At 42.8% G+C, this 20,856-nt stretch overlaps 1 protein-coding gene across 1 annotated transcript in view; it reads right to left on the reverse strand.

The window, feature by feature from the left end:
• The window catches only part of ssh2b (slingshot protein phosphatase 2b), a 137,220-nt gene extending 119,057 nt beyond the window's left edge, over positions 1-18,163 (reverse strand). The window contains exon 1 of the mRNA XM_078422612.1: positions 17,908-18,163. Within this exon, the coding sequence (XP_078278738.1) occupies positions 17,908-17,970 (63 nt within the window). The 5' untranslated portion in view covers positions 17,971-18,163. The remainder of the gene's footprint in view (positions 1-17,907) is intronic.
• Between the last annotated feature and the right edge of the window lie 2,693 nt (positions 18,164-20,856).

Below are 20,856 nucleotides of genomic sequence, written 5' to 3' on the forward strand. Positions count from 1 at the left end.
ACAATTTTCACATTTACCCAACCAATTAACCTACATGCCTGTACTGCCTGTCCCACTGAGTTACTCCAGTTTTTGTGTCTATCATCGGTTTAAACCAGCATTTGCAGTTCCTTCTTACACAGGTGATGTTTCAAGTCGGATTTCGGGTCTGAAGAAGGGTCTCGATTCGAAATGTCACCTATTTCTTTTCTCCAGAGCTGTTCCCTGTCCCACTGAGTTACTCCAGTTTTTTGTGTCTATCTAAACTAGCATCTGTAGTTCCTTCCTACAAGTTATACATTATGCATAGTAAGATTCTTATTTAATGTGTATATAATAAACAAAAAAATGTCAGCTTTATAAAAGTTTAATTCAGTACAAATAGATTGGAATGAAAACCTTAATTAGCATTTGAAAAAATATCCTATGTTTGGTAACCACCCTTTCTTTCCTGTGGCCCTCCTCCCATTTCTCCCATTACCCTACCCCTGTTTCCCGCCACCTATATCTCTCCCTCTGGCTTTACCTCACTCTTCTCTCCTTATTTTGTCGTCTTTTCACCTCCAGCCTTTGTCCAGCTATGTACCAATCAAAACTCTCTCACTTCCACCTCTACTCTGGATTTTGTCTTGACCTCACATCTTTTCCAGATTTCTCCCCCCCCCCCCCCCCGCCCCACTCCAATCTGTTTGAAGAAGGGTGCTGACCAAAAAAACATTACCTTTCCATTCTCTCCACATATGCTGCCTGACAGTTTATTCCAGTGGAACTCTCGTAGTTTGTTTTAATATTTTGTTTTAAAAATTACACCAAGGCCACAAAATGTATTTCCAATTCCACATTATCATTTGACCAATGTATTGAGGCAATCTGGATTTCATGTTAGTGAGGGTTAGACTTTGTGGACAGTTGCTGTTCACCAGAAGCATGTATAGCATCAGATCACGATATAAACAAGCACGAGATACTGCTTCGACTGCAGTGTTGCTAATTTAGAATACAACGTTTCCCAAATTAATTCTCTCACTTTTCATCATTCAACTTAACTTTCATTCAATTTAACAAAATCCACCCACACGATCCCCCTGCACCACAAAATAAAACGAGCATACTATTACTTCGCCAATTGCTTTCAGCTCAATTCCTGTTGGTGTTTTATTTGTTAGTTCCTGCGATTGTAGAAGAACTTAATGTTTTACAGTTGCAGGAAGTGGTGAGTCAGCTGCCGAAAGACACATCCTGACTTCATGGCTTCTGCACAACCAGCTGCATCTATGCACCTGCACGGGAGGGGAAAGTGCACATGAGCATATGCCGCTGGAAGAGGGGGCAGGAGACCCTGTGCCCCTGCTGCTCAGAGACCTATCCTCCTCCCTGAAACAGTGACTAAATGTCTAACATCCTGCTTGCAAACGGCAAGGTGATGCAGCCACAGTGCTCCTCTCCTTCAGGAGGTGCAAATTGATTGTATCGGACCAGCTGTAAGTGGTGCTAACCACTCATGGGTTTGGGTCGGATGTTGAAATGAGTGTTGTGCAGTCCGCTGCAGAAGCTGGATAGTAGCAGAAGAATTGATACCCTAGTAAATAAACCAGTTTAAAAACCCTTCCACTTCCCTTTTTCATCATCCACCCTTTCACAGGGAGTTTACCTTCGCCTCTGTACCCCTTGCTCAGTCTTCTTCCAGTCATGCTATGTTCTAAAGATAACACTGACTCATGCACCTCAATCTGGAAGACCAGAAAAGGCATACAGTGGAAATAAGAGAGAAATGTAGCACCTGGCACCTCAGGATAACACTTGTAGACTGATCAGGTATTCCATATTCACACAGCTCCCCCATTTTAGGGGGGGTGGAGAACCATTTAGGACTGCCAAATGCAATATACTAAATTGAACGTGGTGCAAGTAAAGTGCCTTTCCAACAAACCACAATGCAAGGTCAAAGACAACACATTTTCTATCAACAACAGAGCCAAAGCTATTTTTTTTAACATTACGTGTGTTTCCAAGTTTTGTTGTGTCCAAGAGATCAGAGGATTGAGAGCGAGAGCTAAAGGGTAACTGGAAGATCAGTCAGCAAGGATGAGTTAATGCTTTTCTGCAGACTGGTCACCCAAGCTCCATCTGTTCTGCCAAATGTAGTGATGATGATACTGGGAGCATCAAATGCAATTTACTAAAGGACAGTGGCAAAAGAGGCAGTGAAGGCATTGATTTATCAATTTCACAATTCTATTGATTCTGGATGGCTGCTGCAGATTTAGAACCTGGCAAAAGGAGAGCTTGCTCCACCTGGAGAATGAATTCTCTACCAGATGGCAGTTGAGCAAAACCATTAAATATAGAATGAATAAGTTTAGTGGCCAAGTATGTACACGTACAAGGAATGTGCCTTGGTGCTCCGCTCGCAAGTAACAACATGAACATACAGTGAACAATTAAGAATAAAGCATAAAACATTAACAATACAATATTACGGTTTAAACATGTGAGTGGAATAAACCAGAGCAAAAACAGAATACAGACTTTTGGATATTGAGTAGAGCTACTACTCGCGGGAAAGAAAAACTGTTTTTATGTCTGGCTGTGGCTGCTTTGACAGTCCGGAGTCGCCTTTCAGAGGGAAGTGCTTCAAAGAGTTTGTGGCCAGGGTGAGAGGGGTCAGAGATGATCTTGCCCGCTCACTTCCTGGCCCTTGCAGTGTACAGTCCGTCAATGGGGGGGGGGGGGGGGGGGAAGGTTGTAGCCAACAACCTTCTCAGCTGATCGAATGATTCGTTGCAGCCTCCGGATGTCGTGCTTGGTGGCTGAGCCAAACCAGACCATGATGGAGAAGGTGAGGACGGACTCTATGATAGCAGTATAGAATTGAACCATCATTGTCTGTGGCAGACTGTGTTTCCTCAGCTGCCACAGGAAGTACATCCTCTGTTGGGCCTTTTTGACTGTGGTCGATGGTGGCCTCCCCATTTAAGGTCTGTAGGAATAAAACTGCAGATGCCAGTTTAAATCGAAGATAGACACAAAATGTTGGAGTAACTCAGCGGGTCAGGCAGCATCTCAGGAGAGAAGGAATGGGTGCCGTTTCGGGTCGAGACTGAAGAATGAACATCAGTCTGAAGAATATCAGTTTGAAGAAGGATCTCGACCCGAAACATCACCCATTCCTTCTCTCCCGAGATGCTGCAAGACCCGCTGAGTTACTCCAGCATTTTGTGTCTACCTCCATTCAAGGTCCTTGGAGTCGATGGTTCCAAGGAAATTAAATGACTCCACAGATGTGATTGTGGTGTTGATGGTGAGTGGGGGGAGGGGGAGCTCTCCTAAAGTCTACAATCAGTTCCACAGTCTTAAGAACATTGAGTTCCAGGAAGCCAGCTGCATCACTTCCTGTCTGTAGGCAGATTCCTCCCCATCCTGGATCAGTCCAATCAGGGTTGTGTCATCCACAAACTTGAGCTTGACAGAGGAGTCTGTGGAGGTGCAGTCGTTGGTGTAGAGAGAGTAAAGGAGAGGGGAGAATATGCAGCCTTGCGGTGCTCCTATGCTGAGGGTCTGCGGGTCCGATTTGTGCTTTCCCAGCCTCACATGCTGCTTCCTGTCTGTCAGGAAGTTGATGATCCACTGACAGGGGTTCAGGCACAGTCAACTGGGAGAGTAGCTCTGGCACAATGGTGTTAAATGAAGAGCTAAAGTCCACAAACAAAATCCTGGCATAGGTCCCCTTGCTGTGTAGGTGCTGGAGGATGAAGCGCAGGCCTAGGTTGACTGCATCATCCACCGATCTACTGGCCCGGTATGCATACTGCAGAGGGCCCAGCAGGGGGTTTGTGATGTTTTTCAGCTGGGCCAGCACAAGTCTTTCACAATATTCAGCGAGAAATTAGACAGAGATCAAGGGATACAAAATAAACACAGAAATATAGGAATTAGGATGATTATATTGAAGGCAGAGCTTGCTCAAAAGGGTCAAATATCTCTTGCTCCTAATTTCTACATTTACTCCTCCTAATGAAAGATCATCAACCCTAGATATTTATGTTTTTTTTGTTTTACAGATGATGTTGATCTGCTGTGCATTTCCTGTTTAGATTTCAAAGTGGCTTTCTGGGTTTAGTTTAGAGATGCAGCATGGAAACAGGCCCTTCAGCTCGAGTCTACACCAGCCATCGATCACCCATTGACACCAATTCTACCTTATCCCACTTTCTCACCAGTACCTACACACCAGGGGCAATTTATAAAGGCCAGTTATCCTAAAAAAACGCACGTCTCTAGGATGTTGGAGGAAACCGAAGCACCCAGATGAAACCCACGAAGTCACAGGGAGAACATGCAAACTCCACACAGGCAGCACCCAAGGTCAGGAGCGATCCCAGGTCTATGGCACTATGAGGCAGCAGGTCTACCAGCTGCACCACTGTGCCACCCATGCATCACATTGAGTCTATATAAATCAACTCAGCCAGAAGTTGAAAAATTGTGCACTTTCTCAATTGCCCCGGGATCATCCAAAACTATGCCATCTGATTCTTCATGCAACTAATAAACGTTATGTACATGGTGTTGGCTAAATCTATGTTTTTTAAAAAAAAAAGATTCAGGAGTGAAGGATATTAAAACTAATTTCTTCTAAAACATCTTATGTGGCCAGATTTATTTCACCCCAAGCTTGCACTTCTGGTGTAGCTGATTATAAAGAAAGTTATACTGAAACTCCATTGTTGTTAAAACAGCGAAATAATTCTGCCCTGAATACTGCCTGTATTACAACCCCCACTTAGGAAAATGGGTTGCAGGAGCACACAAGTATTCCATAACCCCGACCAACATTTCCCCAGATTACGATCACAGAACACAGAGGAAAGCAATATTTATCTCAAATAGATGTAGCCGATGACATCTTGGTCATGAAGATAATAAATGACGAGCACTCACAGGAATATGTACTTTGCATGAATGTGTGCACGTGAAACCATACAAGCAATTATAAACAGTCACAGCCTGTAATCCAAAATCCATCAATAAATTGCAGACAAATGCATACTTGGCATTTTACAATGAATGTACCACTTCGGGTTGGAGTCTATCTAAGCTAGTTCCATTTGCCCACATTTGGCCCATATCCCTCTAAGCCTTTCCTATCCATGTACTACTCGAGTCACAGAGACCAGGAGACAGTTTGATCCTTGTCAATGGAGTTATGACCTTACTGCCATACTGATCAGAAGTTAGCCTCAACACCCCAAGTCACACAAATGCTGTCAAAAGGTTCCTAATCTTGATCATTACCTAATGAAAGTACACAGGTGGAGGCAAGGATAGGATAAAAACCACAAGGGGGCACCTCGTAGATAGATTATCATCCAGTCCACACCTAATGAAGGTTGAATCTTGAACCAGTGTGGTTACTTGAGTGAGAGACCTTAGATCACTATTTATCTAGTATCAAGGTGTCACCACAGTAATCTAGCCCTAAACCTAACATTGGTAAGAAAAAAAAGAATGGTGACCTAAAGTGAAGTGGATGAACACATCCTTGTCTTCATCCATGGAACTGCTGTAGAGACAGTCAATGGCTTTAAGTTCCGAGGCATCCATAACCGCCAACTTCCTTCACACTGATCCAGCGATCAAGAAGGTGCATCAGCATATTTACTTTCTTAGGCATCCGAGAAGATTTCAACATGTCCACAATGATTCTTTTGACATTTTTCAGGTGCCCTGTAGAATGTATTTTGACAGGACGCATCTCAGCCTGGTATAGCAACTGCTCTGCCCGACTATCTGACCATGCAGAGAGTGGTAAACACAGCCCAGTCCATCACAGGCTTCCTTCCATTCAGTTCATTTTCATGGTGCATCGCAGCAGGAAGGCTGGAGGTATCGTCAGGATGCCTGCCACCCTGGACATTACTTTTTCTCTCTTCTATTTTCTGAGAGAATTCACAGGAGCTTGAAAGCTCGGCCATGCACACTTAAGAACTGCTTCTTCCTCACCACTATCCCACCTCTGAACCAATCACCCCTTTCACAATCCATTCCCGGATATGCTGCCACACACTCTTGAACATTCCATTATTATGTTATTGTACTTTAATGTTATTTTACACTCATCGGATTTTGAACTACAATCTTGGACCATTCTGCTGTTTTGCATTCATCGTTATATTTACCTTATGTATTCTGTTCACTCGGAGCTTCACGTGAAGAATGAATTTCATTGCACCCTGGTGTGTACATGGCAATAAACTAATCCAAATCAGAATCTTTTGAACCAACAAGACACACCAATATTTTCTAATAGAAACAAAGAACTGCAGATGCTGGTTAATACACAAAAGGGACACAAAGTGCCAGAGTAACAGAGTCAAGCAGCATTCCTTTAGGTCAAGGACTTTTCTTCAAAATTTGATTTTAAATAAATTGTTTTTCCTACTAAACCTTACATTTTCCAGTATTATTCTGTATCATATTTGCCACCTCCCTGTTGCATCATCGACAACTCTGGTAATGGCATGTTTGTTAACACATCGCTTTCTTCACACTACAAGGATATCTGAGCCAATTGTGTTGAGAATTATTTTTCCAAAATCCACATCACCTAATCTTCCACTTCTGATGTACAAATAAAATCAGACATGTGACCATTCAGAACAGAAATATTAAAACATTTTCAAAAAGGGTTCATATTATTAAAAAGGGGGTTTTAAATTTGGAGACCCTCCCCCCACCTAACCAAACCTCACGACATCTAAAAGGAAGCTACCACGATACAATTGTCCCTCTGTATTTCCAATTGTTTAATTTTAGCAGGAAATATGAGCAAGTTAATTTTTATTGATAAAAAAAAACACAACTTATTGCACATTTAAAACAAAATTGGTCATTTCCATGCTGGGTGATTCTTCCTGCCACCAAATAAACAAATCTGTTTGGAAATGTATTGGATTGGTTTAATTGTGCCTGTAATCGGCATCAGATGAAATCATATTCTCTACGTCTGCTTGTTCATCCAGAACCTCCACAGATCACAGATTTCACATTCCAATCTACATTTGTCCTGATTGATGGTCCTAAAAGAACATTTTAAATCATTGCCCCAATTATATGAGCCGATTTATGGTACCGTGGTGTCAAGCATTCATCCCACTGGGTGATGTAATTGGGAGTGCAATTGCAACAGGCAGCAGCATCAAATCCTCTGTGGCCACACACAAAGTAACGCAGCAGCAGAGGTGAATAGCAGACTACAACCACTTGACTTGACTTGACATCTCCCTGCCCCACCAGTGTAGTTCCTTCCGCTCCAGGTATAAAAATCAGCAAGTGACACAAGTCTTAAGAATAGCTAAATAATTATCCAGTGGAAGGACACAGGCAAAGTGCAGGTAAGTGGGACTAGTTCAGTTGGGCAAATTGGTCGGAATAGATGATTTTGGCCGGAGGATCAGTTTCTGTTATATAGCACCATGACTTCATGACGTTGACGCCATTCCTAACACGTGAAAACATTATCCACTCGGGTTGCAACCAATTTACAACATTGAACTACACTACACCATCAAGGTCTGACACGCAAGAACACAATTGGAAAAAAACAATTTCACAACACAATATTTTAAGAAATGAATCATCAACAAATGCTAAGCAAAGCAGTGTATAAATATTAAGTGAGCCTTTAGAAACATACAAAATAGTTATCAGTGGCAGCCAGACACAAAATGCAAGAGTAACTCAGCTGGTAGGCAGCATCTCGACCTGAAACGTCACCCATTCCTTCTCTCCAGACATGCTGCCTGACCCGCTGAGTTACTCCAGCATTTTGTGTCTACTTTCAATTTAAACCAGCATCTGCAGTTCTTTCCCACACACTTAGTGTCCGCCATTCAAGCCTGCTGTACTGTTCAGGGCTAATCATCCAAATTCAGTACCCTGCCCCTGATCTTTCCCCATGCCCCTCTCAATTTGGCCACAAGAACGATTCCTTACTCCTTGAATTTAACTAACCTTGAATTTAATGCTCTCAACTCAAATACAAATCAGTTGCTTTGTGTCAATAGCTGATAAATAATCTTATTGTCGTTTCCACAGATTTAGTTTATTTTGAATCACAGAGATAGAGCATGGAAACAGGCCCTTAAGGGCAGAACCGACACAGTGAATGGTAGGCCTCTGGGTAGTGTTGTAGAACAGAGGGATCTAGGAGTGCAGGTGCATGGTTTCTTGAACATCGAATCGCAGGTAGATAAGGCGGTCAAAAAGGCTTTTGGCACATTGGCCTTCATCAGTCAGAGTATGGAAGTTGGGAGGTCATGTTGCAGTTGTATAAGACATTGGTGAGACTGCATTTGGAATATTATGTTCAGTTCTGGGCACAATGTTATTCGAAAGATAGTCAAGCTTGAAAGGGTTCAGAGAAGATTTAGGAAGATGTTGCCAGGACTAGAGGGTGTGAAGTATAGGGAAAGGTTGAGTAGGCTGGGACTCTATTCCTTGGAGTGCAAGAGGATGAGGGGTAATCTTATAGAGGTGTACAAAATCATGAGAGGATTAGATCAAGTAGATGCACAGTCTCTTGCCCAGATTAGGGAAATCTAGGACCAGAGGACATAGGTTCAAAGTGAAGGGGAAAAGATTTAATAGGAATCTGACGGGTAACTTTTTCACACAAAGGGTGGTGGGTGTATGGAACAAGCTGCCAGAGAAGGAAGTTGAGACTGGGACTATCCCAACGTTTAAGAATCAGTTAGACAGGTACATGGATAGGACAGGTTTGGAGGGATATGGACCAAGCGCAGGCAAGTGGGACTAGTGTAGCTGGGATATGTTGGCCGGTGTGGACAAGTTGGGCCGAAGGGCCTGTTTCCACACTGTATGACTATGATACACCTATTTTGGTACAGGTAATAGAGATATAGTGAAAAGCTTTGTTTATGTGTTATTCCATTAAAAATCACACTCTACACGAGTGCAAACAAGCCATACACAAGTACACAGGTAGTGCCATGAAAAACATAACAGTGAAAAACTTTGTTTGCAAGCTATCCAGTCAAATGATACAACACGAGTACAATCAAGCCATACAGGCAACAACAGGTACAAAGAGAGAAATATTAGTGTATATTATGGTGATGGGGGTGGGTTTGCTGGTCTGTGTGCTGGACTAGGCTGCATCCACAACACTCTATAATTTCCTGGAGCCTTGAACAGAGCTGTTGCCAAACCAAACTGTGATGCATCCCAATAGGATGCTTTCTACAATGTATCTGTTGGTTAAAACAGAGAACAGTATAGTACAGGAAAAGGCCCTTCAGCCCCCAAAGTCTGTGCGGAGCATAATGTCAAGACCATCTGCTTGCACATAATCTATATCCCTCCATATCAATAGGCCTATCCAAAGGTCTCTTAAACCCCATCGTACCTGCCTCCACCACCACCCCTGGCAGCACATTCCAGTACCCACCACACTCTGTTTTAAAAAAAACTTGCCAGGCATATCTCCTTTAAACTTTGCCTCCTTCACATTAAAGCTGTGCCCTCCAGTATTTAACATTTCCATCCTGGGAATAAGGTTCTGACTGGCTATCCTATCTATGCCTCTCATTACTTTATATAATTCTATCAGGTCTCCCTTTAACCTCTGGAGTCCCAGAGAAAACAATCCAGGTCTACCCAATGTTTCCCCAATACCTCCTAATCCAGGCATAATTCTGGTAAACCTTCTCTGTACCCTATCCAAAGCCTCCACATCCTTCCTGCATTGGGACAAACAGTACTGCATGCAGTACTCCAAATGTAGCCTAACTTGAGTCCTATAAAGTTGCACCATAACTCATGAAGTTGGTAAGAATCATTGGAGACATGCATAACCCTTAGTCTTCTCAGGAGGAAGAGGCATTGGTGAGCTTTCTGGCTGTAGTTTCAATGTAGTTGGTCCAGGGCAATATCACACAAATTGGTGGTGATATTTACACTTAGGAACGTCAAGTCAAGTCAAATTTATTTGTCACATACACATACACGATGTGCAGTGAAATGAAAGTGGCAATGCCTGCGGGTTGTGCACAAAAAGAATTACAGTTACAGCATATAAATAAAGTTAATAAGTTACTATTAGTGTCGACAAAAATTTAGTCTCTGGGGTTATAAAAGTTGACAGTCCTGATGGCCTGTGGGAAGAAGCTCCGTCTCATCCTCTCCGTTTTCACAGCGTGACAGCGGAGGCGTTTGCCTGATCGTAGCATCTGGAACAGTCCGTTACTGGGGTGGCAGGGGTCCCTCATGATCTTGCTTGCTCTGGATCTGCACCTCCTGATGTATAGGTCCTGCAGGGGGACGAGTGTAGTTCCCATGGTGCGTTCTGCCGAACGCACTACTCTCTGCAGGGCCATCCTGTCCTGGGCAGAGCTGTTCCCAAACCAGACTGTAATGTTGCCGGACAGGATGCTCTCTACAGCCCCAGAGTAGAAGCAATGAAGGATCCTCAGAGACACTCTGAATTTCCTCAGTTGTCTAAGGTGGTAAAGGCACTGCTTAGCCTTACCCACCAGTGCGGCAATGTGCGTTGCCCACGTCAGATCCTCTCTCCTCCATCTCCATCCCATTGGTGCTGCTTTGTGTGTACACCACCTCGCTTCCCAAAAACAATAATTAGCTCCACATCTTGCTGGCATTGAGAGATAGGTTGTTGACTTGACATCTGGTTACTAAGCTCTTTATCTCCTTCATGCACTCCATCTAGTCATTGTTAGAGATCTGGCCCAATGCAATTGCAATTGCTCCAACTTATAAATGGAGTTAGATCAGAGATTGGCCGCACACTCGTGAGTGTATCGGGAATATAGTAAAGGGCAGAGAGTGCGTTCTTACAGGGCATGATGTTGAGAATTATCATGGAAGATGTTTTGTCATCTGTCCTCATTAATTATGGTATCTTATTTATTTATTTATTCTCCCCGTGTTCTCATTAACTTCCTCCCAACTCTAGGCACAATTCACAGTGGCAAGTTAACCTACCAACCAGCACACTTTTGGGACGACTGAAGAAACCGGAACACCCGGAGTAAACTCATCACCAGAAGAACATACAGACTCCACAAAGACTGCATCTGAGGTCAGATGTGAAGCAGAGTCTCTGACACAGTGAGCTACACCACTGCGATGATTGAACTTTCTGAACAGTGCTAGTAATGTCCTATGTTAATATTGTACTCTTGCATCTCACCACCAAAGTATGATTCTGCAACTGCAGGCCTCAGTTATCACACCACACATAAATAATCAGTGTATGTGCGAGAGCAAGATGTTGACTGCAACCAAGAATGATCTCATCTTTCAACACAATGAGCACAATCTAGTCAAGTGGCCCATCCACCCTTATTCCACTCATTCCACCAATTCTCAGATTACTTGAGCAATTTATTACATCATTATAAAAGAACTCTAAGAATTTCTGATCTCTAGAAAATATTTTCCTGTGGCTCAGTGCATTTATTGGACATTCCTACATTTCGCTAAAAAAATTGTTTAAGAAGTGGAAAAACTACTGTGAAGATCGACTGCTCCCAACTGTTAGTGAGAATAGAAGCAACAATCCCAGCTTTGTCATCCCAAGGGCCAGCTTTGTCATCCCTAAAATCTTCCTATGAGGCTCGACATCACATCTTCATTGATGACACTTCCGTGAAACCACTTGGGACATTTAATTATGCTAAATGGTACGAGATAAATACCACGTCTATACTCAGATAATATCAGCTGATCGGTGCTGGAGACAAAATGACTCATCCCTCCTGGGAGGAAAGGAAGTAAATAAGAAAATAGCTAACTAGCATTGCAATTTTGACCAGTGAAGGGCAAGAATAAGACACTTCTAATGGACAAGTAATTGGAGGGAAAATGAGTCCGTGGATAACATCAAATTTACTGCCCAACCATAACTGATTGAGGTACGTGCTGGTTCATTTCAGTGAGGTTAAAAATAAAGAAAAAACAGCCATAATAGATCAAGGGTCGGCACAGTGGTGCCATGGTAGAGTTGCAGCCTAACAGTGCCAGAGACCTGGGTCCGATCTCAACTATGAGTGCTGTCTATAAGGAGTATGTACATTCTCCCTGTGACTGCATGGATTTTTTCCAGGTGCTCCGGTTTCTTTCCACATTCCAAAGACGTACAGGTTTGTAGGTTAATTGGTTTCAGTAAAATTGTAAATTGTCCCTAGTACGTAGGATAGTGCTAGTGCATTGGGTGATTACTGGTCGGCGCGTACACGGTGGGCCAATGGGCCTGTTTCCACACTGTATCTCTAAAGTCTAAAGACTCCCCCAAAATATGTGGACAGTCTTCATTTCCTTCCCCAAAGGGTATTAATGAACCTGAAGTTTTTTTTTTGACAATGCAATATTTTGGATGTCATGCTTTTTCTTCAAGATTTATGAATCATCTGAATTTAAGCTGCCCAGCTTCTAATAGCGGGATTTAAATTCCTGTCCCCGAATCAATATTCCAAATCAATATTCCAGGCCTTTGGTTGCTAGTCCAGTAGCAGAAGCATTCTCCTATAGGTTTGACCTTTGCTGTGATGTCTCTAGGCATAGTAATCTCCTATGTACTAAAAAACTCAAGTCCAGGCAAGGTTTGATGTACAAGGAACCACCTTCAAGAAAGGAATGCAAGTAACGCCAGCTTAAAAATGTCAGTGTTTGTAAAAGTTGGTGTAAATATAAACAGAACAAACAAAAGCTGGAAGAACAGTATTATAAATTTGAATGTTTAACCAAGAATGCAAGCTTGACCAACAAAGACTGTTTCCGCTACTCGCTGTACCCCAGAACCATCCCTGTTTGGAATTCTTTGCCACCGCATATAAAATCTGCTGCTGATAGTAATCACTAAATTTTAATCTGCAATTGCATGCATGAGGGACTGCACATTTATAGCCCAACAGGGGCGGTTGGTGCAGTATCAACAAGATAAGACATCAATATATTTGGATCATAATTTGCTCACATCTTAGCATCCAAGTAGGCTACAGGAGAGGTTGATTGGTCTGACAACATAAACACATCAACAAGATGAATTAGAGAACTGGGTAAAAATAAGTTATGTGGGGATGTGAAGTTATATCCAAGTTAGTTGATGATAGTCAGTAAAGTACCTAAAATAAATGCAACTTTATACAAGCAGAATTAAATGAACAAGCAGAAAACATCAATGAACTATAACATCTGTTCAACAATGAAATATAAAGAGAACATCTGTGGAGGGAAATGAACAGATGATATTTTGGGATAGACACAAAATACTGGACTAGCTCAGTAGGTCAGGTATTATTTCTCCAATGCTGCCTGACCCACTGAGTTACTCCAGCATTTTTGTATATATTTGGTAGTTCCTTGTTATTGCAGATGACATTTAGGGTCAGACCCCTTCTTTAAGACAGGCTTCCGACTCAAAACGTTGCCTGTCCATTTCCCTCCACAGATGCTGCCTAACTCACTGAGTTCCTCCATTTTTTCTCTCAAAATTCTAGCATTGCATTGTATCTCCAATGAAATAATTGTTAGCTTTAAACAAACTTCTGTCTCTAAAGCCCAAGATATCCAGTACCTTGTGACTTAAGTGAGTGAACATGTTTACAATATTACCGTAACCATATTCAGTCATATCAAGTGCTTCACACATTTAATCTGCTAATAAATCCACAATTATTTGTAATGAAAACTCAAAATTTAAAATGTACAGATCACCTACTTTATTTAAAACAAAATAATTCACCAAGCACTAAGCAGAACGGACTGTCACTCCAATTTGGATTCACTGCATTTATTTTACACTAAATAAAACTTGACGTAACTATATCAATGGAATGTGGTGAAATCATCAGTCGCTTCTTTAAAATGTTATTTTCAAACACATTAATTAAATTAATATTAAGACTAAAAAGGTTTTACTGCAGACTCATAAGAAAATAAAAAATAACTAGATGAAAATTAGGCACAACATATTTGAGTTAGTTTTAATTACAATATAATTGGTCCCACAAAAGTAATTTACTGTGTTTGACGAATGAGCAAAAAGCAAGCGCTGGAGAAACTCAGCGGGTCAGGCAGGATTTGTGGAAGGAAATAGACGATGTTTCGGGTCAGGAAGAAGGGTCCTGACCAGAGACGTCATCTGTCCATTTCCGTCACACAAAAAAACTGTCTGCCCTGCTGAGTTCCTCCAGCACTTTGTGTTATGCTCGAGATTTCAGCAACTGCAGTTTATCGTGTCCACATGAAGAGCGAGGAACGAGAATCAATTAAACACAACATTTTTTTCTTAAATAGATATTCACTTCATGAGTAGGAAGAAACTGCAGATGCTGGTTTACACCAAAGATAGACACAAAATGCCAGAGTAACTCAGTTGGTCAGGCAACATCTCTGGAGAAAAGGAGCAGGTGACATTTTGGGTCAGAACCCTTCCTCAGACTCTGATATTGCCTGACACGCTGAGTTACTCCAGCATTTTGTGTCCATCTTTGATGTTGACTTCATGAGTTGCTTTTAAATCAATATTGGGCATTGGGTTGAGTGGAGAAGGCGAGAGATGAGTCACATAATTTACATGAACTGATATCAACAACAACTTTCATTTACATAGTCATTCAAAGCAGCAAATCAACCCCAGGCATCCCTCAGTATTAATTATTCCAAAGCCAAGGAAACACAATAGATGGCCATAACCATGGACACAGTTGTTTAAGTGTCTTATAGGTTGCAACAAAGATATTGAGGGAAGCGTGTTTAGCAAGACTTGTCTTCCCACGCCTGAGCAAGTACATCAATTACCAAGCAACTAAAGCTGGGAATGATCAGGACAACAGTTTTTGAGAGGGCAAATGTTTCTGAAAGATTAAGGGAGAGGCACTTTGAGGCGTGTAAAATCAAGACTGTGGAGATTTCAGAACAAGAATTTTTGGTGACAATGGTGAAAGGTGCATTGTGCAAGGTTTGAATTATGTCAAGTTTACAGAAGGTAGAACAGACTCACCTTAATGTGTGCTAAACTAGTCCAGTACAAAATTGACAAAGACATGGATGAGGCCTTCAATAGAGATAAGCTATATCGAGCCAACAATGGATAATGTTATGGAGATGAGGATAGTTGTGTAGGACATGTGCATGGGTAGAACAGGGATATGGACCAAGCACGGGCAAGTGGAATTAACTTTGCTGGATCATCTTGGTTGGCATGGACAATTTGGGCCAAAGGGTCTGTTTCCGTGCTATATGACTCTAATAGGTCTGAAGACTTAAGGAAATTAGAATGATGACATAACTTATTAGGATTTATCTATTAACTAAAGAAGCACATTTCAATCATGAATTCAATAAGAATTAAATTCAAGCAGAGTTCCCAGGGATTGGAATAAAACAGGGAGAATCCTGACCCAAAATACAATGGTGCAGCAATAAAGTTGGCAATACATGCTTGCAACAATGACCACAGCAGTGCCACGAACAGTTATCAATAGTAAAAATCAAAGTGCTGGAGGAACTTAGCAGGTCAGAAAGGATCCGTGAAGGGAATGGGCAGGCGACATTTTGGGTCAGGACCCTTCTTCAGACTTGTGGAGTAGAGCGGAGAAAGCTGGTGGAGAGCGAGGAGGAAAGGCGGAACAAAGGCTGGTAGTGGCGGCGCTGCCCAGCAGCTGCGGCTCACCTGCAGTCCGTTTGTCTTTTGTGTTTTTTGTTGTTTTTTGTCTTAATTGTAGTGTTTAGATGTGATGTAGTGTTTTTTGTGGTTGTGTACTATGTGTGGGGGAGAGGGACTGTAAAATTGTCTCTTCCGAACGGAGACGCGACCTTTTTCTGGGTGGTGTCTCTGTTCCCACTGCGGCCTACCATCGGCCACACACCTGGAGCTGGCGGCCTCCAGCTGGGACCACCTGGGGCTCTGGTAGAAAAAGTTTCCGTGCAAAGATGCTGCCTGACCCATCATTCCAGATTCCAGCATCTGCACTTCCTTGTGTCTCTATTATCAATAACCACACTGAGCCGTTAGTGCCTCTCGAGAAAATGCACCTTTCTTCCCCCACATTTTATTCCTGTGCTCATGTCATAGGAGCAGAATTGGGCCTTTCGGTCCATTAAATCTACTCCACCATTTAATTATGCCTGACGTTGGTTTGCTAGACAATCCACAGCAGCCTTGGGCTCGCCTGGAACGGGCACCGCTCACAAGCTAGATCGCAGACTGGACTTTGAAAATGGGGCCAAAACAATGGCGTCTCTTGCTTGCAGGATCAGTGAACTATTTCTGTACAATTTGCTAATCAGCGATGTGCTTTGGAATGGCAATACTTTACCAGACTGTTTGTAAGAATAGAATGTCACTGCGCATTTGCACACACATGTGTGACTATAAAGCACATCATTACCATTCCCTGTCTACCTGTGACATCACTTTCAGGGAACTATGTACCTGCACTCCTGGATCCCTCTGCTTTCTAAAACTCCCTATCTACTTGTAATGCCACTTTCAGGGAACTATGCACCTGCACTCCTGGATCCCTCTGCTCAATAACACTTTCTGGAGCCCTACCATTCACTGCGTAGATCCTGCCCCTGTTGGACTTTCCAAAATGCCACACCTCACATTTCTCTGTATTAACCCCATCAACTATTTCATAGCCCACCTGACCAACCGATCAAGATCCCACTGCAATTTTTGACAACCATCTTCATTATCTGCAAAACCACCAACTTTAGTGTCATCTGCAAATTTGCCCCCCATCCAAGTCACACCACCTTTTCGTTCTCACCTAGCAAACAGCTAACAATGGCCTGGTTCCTTTATCATCGTTACTTTTTTTGCATATAATTCATTCACTTGTTCTACAGCTCTCTCTATGTCTATAATCTCTTGTTTCCCTTTCCCATGACTTTCAGTCTGAAGAAAGGTCTCGACCCAAAACGACGACATTTCTTCTGTCCACATATGTTGCCTGCCCTGCAGGGGGGCATGGGGAGAAGGCAGGAACGGGGTACTGATTGATGATCACATTGAATGGCGGTGCTGGCTCGAAGGGCCGAATGGCCTACTCCTGCACCGATTGTCTATTCACAAAATGCTGGGTTAACTCAGCGGGACAGGCAGCATCTCAGGAGAGAAGGAATGGGTGACGTTTCGGGTCGAGACCCTTCTTCAGACTATTGTCTATTGTTACTCCAGCATTTTGCGTCCAACTTGCAAACAATGCCTTGTACGTTTTCATCCGAACCATAGATGACAAACAATAACATAGAGTTTGAGCCACCCTAATACATTGGGTAGGAATTGGTACATTGGCAGATGCTGGTTTAAACCGAAGATAGACACAAAGTGCTGGAGTAACTCAGCGGGTCAGGCAGCATCTCTGGAGAGAAGGAATGGGTGACGTTTCGGGTGGAGACCCTTCTTCAGACTCTGAGAAGGTCCTCTACCTCGACCCGGTAAAACGTCACCCATTCCTTCTCTCCAGAGCGAGGTGCTGCCCGTCCCGCTGAGTTACTCCAGCACTTTGTGTCTAGTTTCCACTTAATACATTTCCTCGTGTTGTTGCTCCTGCTCCTGCTCCTGCTGGGCATTAGGGGGCGGGAGGGGGGTGAGGGCATTAGGGGGCGGGAGGGGGGTGAGGGCAATGGGGAACCGAGTTCGGAGACGGTTTGATTTGAACTGCGTGGGGTGGGCGCGCGCCCGCAAGCGCGGATCCACGTGACCGACCCTCCATATATGGAGGTGCTCGCCGTCACCTACCTCCATATATGGAGGTGCTCGACGTCACCTACCTCCATATATGGAGGGGAGCGCGCGCGCGCCTTTTTTATTGGAGGGGGGGGGGGGGTGGGAAGAAGAGAGGAAAGCGCGCGCGCAGCATCAGTAACGGCACTCACCGAGGCACAAGGGCTGGAGGTGGTGCTAGGCGTCGGCGACCGCTGCACCGTCACCAAAGACATCTAGAGAGCCCCGGACGCGGCCAGTCGCATCCCCGTCAGTAGCTCTCCGTGAATGTAAACTCTTCCTTTTTTTTTTAAATGTGTTCCGCGGATTCCTCTCGCTGCGGTGCAAGTGGGAGTGAAGGCGAGCTGCCACTGTTGCTGCTGCTGCTGCCGCCGCCCCTCCGCTCCGCGCTGCTCCGACGCGACTGACTCGCCGTCCGCCCGAACCCGGCGTTTCTAGCCCCGGGCGGCGCCACTGCGCACGCGCGGCGCGCCACCCTCGCTTTGTCAACAAACCTTTAACTCTTTGCAATCTTCACTCTTCAGCTGACTCAAGACAAGTGTGTTTTATGTCCCAGACAGAACAATGGAAACACTTACCTGCAGCCTTGTCAACAAACCTTTAACTCTTTGCAATCTTCACTCGGCAAAACTAACTCGAGTATAACCAACTCAAGACCAGAGTCCAGTCAAGAGTGGTTTATGTCCCAGATAGAACAATGAAAATTGTACTTGCAGCCTTGCCAACAAACCATTAACTCTTTGCAATCTTCACTCTGCCACACTCCACAAGTAACTCAAGGCAAGTGTTCTGTCTGGGACATAAAACAATGAAATTCTCACTTGCAGCCTTGTGAACAAACCATTAACTCTTTGCAATCTTCACTCTGCAACGTTATATAATAAACTTAAGTATAACTAACTCAAGACCAGAGTCTAGTCAAGAGTGGTTTATGTCCCAGATAGAACAATGAGACTCTTACTTGCAACAGCACCCTCACATTGTCAACAAACCTTTAACTCTTTACAATCTTCACTCTTCAACATTATATAACTTACGCAAGTATAACTAACTCAAGACCAGAGTCTAGTCAAGAGTGGTTTATGTCCCAGATAGAACAATTAAACTCTTGCTTGCAGCAGCACCCTTGCCCTGTCAACAAACCTTTAACTCTTTTCAGGGCTTCAATCTGCAACACTTTATAACTAACTCAAGACAAGAGTCAAGTCAAGAATGTTTTATTGTCATATGTCCCAGATAGAACAATGAAATTCTTACTTGCAGCTGAAAATTGGCCTTGTCAACAGACCTTGAACTCTTTGCAATCTTGACTCTTCAACACTCCATAACTAGCAATACAAGAGCCAAGAGTGTTTTTTTGTCATATGTCCCAGATCAAACAAAGAAATTCTCACTTGCAGCACCCCTACAGAATATGGAAACAAAGTATACTGTAATCAATATAATAAATGAGAAAATTCAGTGTGTGTGTATATATACAATAGACAATAGGTGCAGGAGTAGACCATTCGGCCCTTCGAGCCATTTAATGTGATCATGACTGATCATTCTCAATCAGTACCCCGTTCCTGCCTTCTCCCCATACCCCCTGACTCCGCTATCCTTAAGAGCTCTATCTAGCTCTCTCTTGAATTCATTCGGAGAATTGGCCTCCACTGCCTTCTGAGGCAGAGAATTCCACAGATTCACAACTCTCTGGCCTACCCCTTATTCTTAAACTGTGACCCCTTGTTCTGGACTCCCCCAGCATTGGGAACATGTTTCCTGCCTCTAATGTGTCCAACCCCTTAAAAATCTTATACGTTTCGATAAGACCCCCTCTCATCCTTAATTCAAGTGTATACAAGCCTAGTCGCTCCAGTCTTTCAACATATGACAGTCCCGCCATTCCAGGAATTAACCTAGTAAACCTACGTTGCACGCCCTCAATAGCAAGAATATCCTTCCTCAAATTTGGAGATCAAAACTGCACACATATACATATACATACATGCAAGAAGATAGACACAAAATGCTGGAGTAACTCAGTGGGACAGGCAGCATCTCTTGAGTTACTCCTGCATTTTGTGTCTTTCTTTGGTGTAAACCAGCACCTGCAGTTCCTTCCGTTACCTGTAAACATAGTACTCTGTAAACAATATAATAAACGAGAAAAAAAAGGTTTAGTGCGTGTGTGTACATATACAAATACACACATATACATACAACTTTCCTTTTCTCCAGAGACAGCTTTATGTGTCTATCTTTGGTTTAATCCAAAATTTGCAGTTCTTTCCTATATATATATATATATATACACAAACACAAAAAACGGCAAAACCAATGCCCCCAAGTCAATGTAGTTTAGAGATTATTTGGAGGTTGTGGTGTTTAATAGTCTGATGGCTGTAGGAAAGAAGCTGTTCCTGAACCTGGACGTTACAGTTTTCGGGCTGCTGTTTCTGATGGCAGGGTTGAGGTGAATGTGTGGCCAGGGTAGTGTGGTTCTCTGATGATGCTGACTGCCATTTTGAGGCAGCGACTCCTGTAAATCCCTTCAAAGATGGGGAGGTCAGAGCTCGTGATGGACTGGTCACTTTTTGCCGTCTTCTTAGCTGCTGGGCATTCAAGTTGCTGAACCAGGCTGTGATGCAACTGGTCAATATGCTCTCTATTGTAGAACACAACCACAGACCCTCAAATGTGTCATGCAATTACTGCAATAACCCAAATGCAAAAATAAAATCACATCCTTGCAAATAGAAACCTTGTTTTGTGAATGGTGGCAATGCTTCAAATCACATTTGCACATTTTTAAAACACACGATAAATATTTTCTTTGTGTTCAGCATCAAATATCAAATCATGGCACTGCCTTTGCAATATATTTTGAAGAGTTTATTCTTTTTTAACTCTTTTCAAAATATATTGTAAATGTATTCAAAGGATATTTTATATTTGCAAATTATGCAAGTCTTTTCAAAATATATCACCAAATTTGCAAATATTTTTAAACTTTTCAAATTATATTTAACATGTTCAAAATATATTGCAAATATATTAATGTCATTTCAAAGTATATGACAAATTTATATAAACTCAAAATTGCAAATATTTAAAAA

The sequence above is a fragment of the Rhinoraja longicauda genome, chromosome 26 (assembly GCF_053455715.1).
Source record: "Rhinoraja longicauda isolate Sanriku21f chromosome 26, sRhiLon1.1, whole genome shotgun sequence".
Classification (NCBI taxonomy): Eukaryota; Metazoa; Chordata; class Chondrichthyes; order Rajiformes; family Arhynchobatidae; genus Rhinoraja; species Rhinoraja longicauda.